Source organism: Schistocerca nitens, chromosome 3, assembly GCF_023898315.1.
Source record: "Schistocerca nitens isolate TAMUIC-IGC-003100 chromosome 3, iqSchNite1.1, whole genome shotgun sequence".
Lineage (NCBI taxonomy): Eukaryota > Metazoa > Arthropoda > Insecta > Orthoptera > Acrididae > Schistocerca > Schistocerca nitens.
In genome coordinates this window covers 228,950,035-228,956,393 of record NC_064616.1, presented here as the reverse complement: position 1 = coordinate 228,956,393, position 6,359 = coordinate 228,950,035, and the positions used below count along the sequence as shown (strand labels likewise).

General features: G+C 46.3%; 1 protein-coding gene across 1 annotated transcript; it reads left to right on the top strand.

Annotated features, from left to right (window-relative positions):
* The first annotated feature begins 382 nt into the window (after positions 1 to 382).
* LOC126249161 (uncharacterized) lies at positions 383 to 802 on the top strand. Its single transcript, XM_049950817.1, has one exon. The coding sequence runs from the start codon at positions 383 to 385 to the stop codon at positions 800 to 802; it is 420 nt and encodes a 139-aa protein (XP_049806774.1).
* Positions 803 to 6,359: the final 5,557 nt, after the last annotated feature.

Here is a 6,359-nt window from a genome sequence, read left to right as displayed (position 1 = left end):
AGTCACTGACGTTGTTCCTCAGTTCCTATCGGTCGACGCCCATCGGCTCCCGTAGTCCGGCGGAACTTTTGCATGGCCGGCAACCTCGTACCCTTTTGCACCTCCTCCGGCCCGGACCCAAACAACGGGTTCCGACTGCATAGGCTCCCTTTATTCCGGGATCCCTTATCTGGGAGCGAGGTTTCGGCCCGAGAACCGGATGGATTCAGGGGCTGATCGTCCGGCCGTGAGGCCGTCAGCTCTTTGACGTCCGTATCGCCGACAAAGTGGTCCGCCGGCACCGCAACCAACTCCGGCGCCGGTATCAGGGTTTTCCGACCGCCTCTTCTTTCCGGCAAGCCGCTCCACCGCCTTCTTCTGGACGCCCGGATGTGCTCCACCCATGGTCGGCGTGCAGCAACAGCCGTCGTCTCCACAGCGGGTGCAGGCTCCAGCGGCTCCTCCGCCGGCCCGACCAGCTGCGCCATTCGCCATCGTTGACGATGCCCCCGTGCCCTTGGCACCGCCGCCGCCGATGTCGCAGCGTAGCCAGCAACGCCCGCACGTTCCACTTTACGGGCAGCTTCCCGCGGACGTCGATGAACCTATGCCCCTGGCGCCATCGCTGCCAGCTTCCCCGCCTCTTCCGCGACACAGCTCCGCTCGTCTGGCCCGCCACGCCGCGCCCTACTCTGCGGGGGCGAGTTTTCACCGCCTCCTCTACGAGGCCGCCAAGGCCGAGCAGGACGACGTCGTCCTCCTCTCCCCCCCACCCTCCCCCCGGGAAGGGTGGTGTGTACTGTCTGCCATCGGGTTCCTCTAGATTTCAGGCAGCACCTCATAACGGCCACGCTATGAGGGAAACAAACCAACAGCCAAACAGGCGAAGACATCAGGTAAAAACGCCGAAGATTCCAGTCGATTAGTAGGAACCTTCCCCTGCAGAGGTCGCCGCGACATATCTGGCCACGGATTCCTATGCCGGGTTTGTATTGGCTCCAACTTACTATATAGGCCCGGCCGGTCAAAGGCAGACACCAGTCTTCGTCCGCTGCTAAAGGCAACCGCTATGGCAGAGTCTCCGAGAAGATATCACCGAAGCCGCTGTACTGCACCGCCGATCGAAGTACCAGCCGACCGAGAGGAACGAAATCTCCGGCTAGATCGACGGACGTCTACATCTGTTGTACAGCCAGCTATTGTATTGTAGAAGTTACGTTCAATAAACTGTTGGAGAATACAACAGAAAGAAATCGATCGTGGCTTTTCAACAGAAATCATTTACGCATCAGCATTAATCTGATTAGGTAACACCTAAATCTAGATGGCCGGAGTGAGATCAAAATCCTTGCCTTCCCGAATGGGTGTCCGGTAGACATACGTTGCGGCCGAGCGGTTCTAGGCGCTTCAGTCCGGAACCGCGCTGCTGCTACGGTCGCAGGTTCGAATCCTGCCTTGGGCATGGATATGGATGTGTGCGATGTCCTTAGGTTAGTTAGGTTTATGTAGTTCTAAGTCTAGTGGACTGAAGACCTCAGATGTTTAGTCCCATAGTGATCAGAGCCATTTGTCCGGTGACTTAACCACTACCCCAGGTCTCTCGGTCTAGCGCATGGAACTTATTTCCCTGTTACGGGAACTGCAGGTTTGTTTAAAATCGGGAAAAGACTGCCCTTAAGAAAGTGCACTTGATTTGGTCCTTACATCCGAATGCTGATCCATGTGCAAATACGGAATCGTACGCGAATACAAATTTCTCTTCCCCTGTACACTATCAATCAAAAGTATCTGGACATTAAAATGGGTGTGACTACCCTTCGACTTTATGACGGCTTCAACTCTGCTGGGGCCACTTTCAACGAGGTGACAGAATGTCTGTGGAGGGATTGCAGATCATTGTTTTTGCAATATGTCAGTCTATTAACTGTGTGCAAAGTACATGGTACTACTTGTTGTGTGAACAATTCCCATGTTACTTCCGAAACATTTCTCATATTGTTAATGGCAGTAATTCTCTACTACACTAGTTAGCTAACCGTTCATGTCACATGCTAGTATAGTAATTGTACATAATTAATGTGAAAAAAATTAAAAACGACTTGTAAATAACACAGCAATACTACACCATGCATTATGTACATCATATATTTAACAATAATATGACCCAACGTCGTCTTTTTAGTCATTTACAGGCGTGTATGAAGCTTTAAGGTCGGCAGTGTTAAGTCGATAAGCACACCTGACTTCAACAGTAAGTCCGGAATGTATACGAGAGTTGTACCTTGAGTTGAGGTGTAATTTCCAATATCGACAAACTCATTAGTCGCCCACATCGTGGACACCGCACACCATCAGTGAATCTAAATGTCTGTGTCTTTTGCGCACAGACTGGAAGAAAATGACTCCTTATTACAGAAAAAGTGCATCTAATTATTAATTAAGCATAATTATTCAACCAAATACCTAGAAATAACAAACATCTTAAATTGCAACAAATGTATTACACCAATAGTAGATAGCGGAGAACCTGAGAGGTGTCTTGGTAACTATCAGAATTGTCATATGTAAAGTGTAAGATGTGTGCCAGTTGTCCAAAAAAATCCGCCGCTCTCGTTCCGTGCACCACAGGTGTACAAAATGGGCCTCTGCATAAGGCGATCAGCCTTTACTGGCCACACTGCGACTGCTACATAAACTGAGCGACAGTTGAGAAGCGTGCCACAGGCAAAAGCTTTCTCACACACCCCTTGACCAGAGGGTTTTTCGCTGTTGTAGCGACACTGGGCTCTTGTTCTGAAGATATTGAGCATCTTTGGTCGGAATTTAAAGGTATAGAAGTATGTGCCTAGCAAAAATATAGCGGAGGGAAAGGATCCACCTTGGTACAACAAACATAATAGGAAGTTGCTGAGAAAGCAGATAATTTTGCACAGTCGTTTTAAACGTAGTTACTGCCCTGCTGCCGGCCGAAGTGGCCGTGCGGTTAAAGGCGCTGCAGTCTGGAACCGCAAGACCGCTACGGTCGCAGGTTCGAATCCTGCCACGGGCATGGATGTTTGTGCTGTCCTTAGGTTAGTTAGGTTTAACTAGTTCTAAGTTCTAGGGGACTAATGACCTCAGCAGTTGAGTCCCATAGTGCTCAGAGCCATTTGAACCATTTTACTGCCCTGCTGACAAAAGAAATTTTGTGAAATGTAAGCAGCTGTCAAAAGGTCAATTACAGACACTTTTAACGAATTTGAAAACAATAATTTATCTGCAGACTCTAAAAATAACCCCAAAAAATTTTGATCGTACGTAAAATTAATGAACGTTACAAATAATGCAATACCTTCTCTTGCTCACAGTACAGGTAATGTAATGGATGATGATAAACAGAAGGCCGAAATACTAAACCTAGCATTCAAAACCTAGTTTACGGTAGAGGACTGCAGCACCATTCCCCTTTTCAACTATCGAACAAACGCAAGGATGGCTGGCATAGTGTTTAGTGTATCTGGGATTGTAAAACAGTTAAGATCCTTAGATGCCAGGAAGGCATCTGGCCCAGACGGTATCCCCGTAAGATTATATGTTGAGTATGCTACAAAAATAGCACCATTCTTATCCATCATCTATCAGAGATCATTGGAACAGCGGAAAGTTCCACGGGACTGGAAGAATGTCCAGGTCACAGCAATCTATAAAAAGGGGGGAAAATCGGATGCACATAATTACCGGCCAATATCACTGACATCGATTTGTTGTAGAATCGTGGAACATATTTTGTGTTCAAACATAATGACCTTTTTAGACTCTGAGAACCGCATCTGCAGAAACCAGCACGGTTTTAGGAAACAGCGGTCATGCGAGACAGAACTGGCCCTCTTTGTGCATGATATACAAAGGCTCTAGATACCGGCTCCCAGGTTGATGCCATATTTCTCGACTTTCGAAAGGCGTTCCACTCAGTTCCGCACTGTCGCTTGCTCCAAAAAGTGCGCGCTTAAGGACTATCCGATGACATATGCGGTTGGACAGAAAGTTTTCTAACAGGCAGAGAGCAGTATGTCGTCCTGAATGGGGTGACTTCAACAGAAACAAGCGTAACTTCAGGTGTGCCCCAGAGCAGCGTAATAGGTCCCTTTTTACGATTTACATAAACGATCTGGTTGATGGTATTGACAGCAGCATTAGATTATTTGCTGATGATGCTGTAGTCTACAGGAAAGTAGTATCACACGAAAGTTGTAAACAAATCAATGAGGATTTGCAGAAAATAAATGCGTGTTGTAATGACTGGGAGTCATCTCTCAATATTAGTAAGTGTAACCTACTGCGTATAACAAGGCAAGAATCCCCATTAATGTACGAGTACAAAATAAATGTTCACCCTTTGGAAGCGGTAACATCAGTGAGGTATCTGGGTGTGACTATTCGAAATGATCTCAAATGGAATGATCAGATTACTTAAGTAACGAGCAAGACTAAATCTAGATTGCGGTTTATTGGCTAAAATGGTTCAAATGGCTCTGAGCACTATGGGACTTAACTGCTGTGGTCATCAGTTACTACTTAAACCTAGCTAACCTAAGGACATCACACACATCCATGCCCGAGGCAGGATTCGAACCTGCGACCGTAGCGGTCGCGCGGCTCCAGCTGTAGCGCCTAGAACCGCTCGGGTACTTCGGCTGGCTGCGGTTTATTGGTAGAGTCCTGAAGCGATGAAGTCCTTCAACAAAGGAAATTGCTTACAATACATTAGGTCGTCCAGTCTTAGAGTATTGTTCGTCTGTATGGGACCCTTACCAGTTGGGTCTGATTCAACAGATTGAGAAAGTCGAAAGAAGAGCAGCAAGATTAGTGGCTGGTACATCTAGCCATTTTGAGATTGTTATAAATCTTCCCCCATGAACCATGGACCTTGCCGTTGGTGGGGAGGCTTGCGTGCCTCAGCGATACAGATGGCCGTACCGCAGGTGCAACCACAACGGAGGGGTATCTGTTGAGAGGCCAGACAAACATGTGGCTCCTGAAGAGGGGCAGCAACCTTTTCAGTAGTTGCAGGGGCAACAGTCTGGATGATTGACTGATCTGGCCTTGTAACATTAACCAAAACGGCCTTGCTGTGCTGGTACTGCGAACGGCTGAAAGCAAGGGGAAACTACAGCCGTAATTTTTCCCGAGGACATGCAGCTTTACTGTATGATTAAATGATGATGGCGTCCTCTTGGGTAAAATATTCCGGAGGTAAAATAGTCCCCCATTCGGATCTCCGGGCGGGGACTACTCAAGAGGACGTCGTTATCAGGAGAAAGAAAACTGGCATCCTACGGATCGGAGCGTGGAATGTCAGATCCCTTAATCGGGCAGGTAGGTTAGAAAATTTAAAAAGGGAAATGGATAGGTTAAAGTTAGATATAGTGGGAATTAGTGAAGTTCGGTGGTAGGAGGAACAAGACTTTTGGTCAGGTGATTACAGGGTTATAAACACAAAATCAAATAGGGGTAATGCAGGAGTAGGTTTAATAATGAATAAAAAAATAGGAGTGCGGGTTAGCTACTACAAACAGCATAGTGAACGCATTATTGTGGCCAAGATAGACACAAAGCCCATGCCTACTACAGTAGTACAAGTTTATATGCCAACTAGCTCTGCAGATGATGAAGAAATTGATGAAATGTATGACGAGATAAAAGAAATTATTCAGGTAGTGAAGGGAGACGAAAATTTAATAGTCATGGGTGACTGGAATTCGTCAGTAGGAAAAGGGAGAGAAGGAAACATAGTAGGTGAATATGGATTGGGGGGAAGAAATGAAAGAGGAAGCCGCCTTGTAGAATTTTGCACAGAGCATAACTTAATCATAGCTAACACCTGGTTCAAGAATCATAAAAGAAGGTTGTATACCTGGAAGAACCCTGGAGATACTAATAGGTATCAGATAGATTATATAATGGTCAGACAGAGATTTAGGAACCAGGTTTTAAATTGTAAGACATTTCCAGGGGCAGATGTGGATTCTGACCACAATCTATTGGTTATGAACTGCAGATTGAAACTGAAGAAACTGCAAAAAGGTGGGAATTTCAGGAGATGGGACCTGGATAAACTGAAAGAACCAGAGGTTGTAGAGAGTTTCAGGGAGAGCATAAGGGAACAATTGACAGGAATGGGGGAAAGAAATACAGTAGAAGAAGAATGGGTAGCTCTGAGGGATGAAGTAGTGAAGGCAGCAGAGGATCAAGTAGGTTAAAAGACGAGGGCTAACAGAAATCCTTGGGTAACAGAAGAAATATTGAGTTTAATTGATGAAAGGAGAAAATATAAAAATGCAGTAAATGAAGCAGGCCAAAGGGAATACAAACGTCTCAAAAATGAGATTGACAGAAAGTGC

Bases quoted from the DNA above. Each gene is read 5' to 3' on its own strand.
- LOC126249161 (XM_049950817.1), top strand. From the start codon at position 383: ATGGTCGGCGTGCAGCAACAGCCGTCGTCTCCACAGCGGGTGCAGGCT.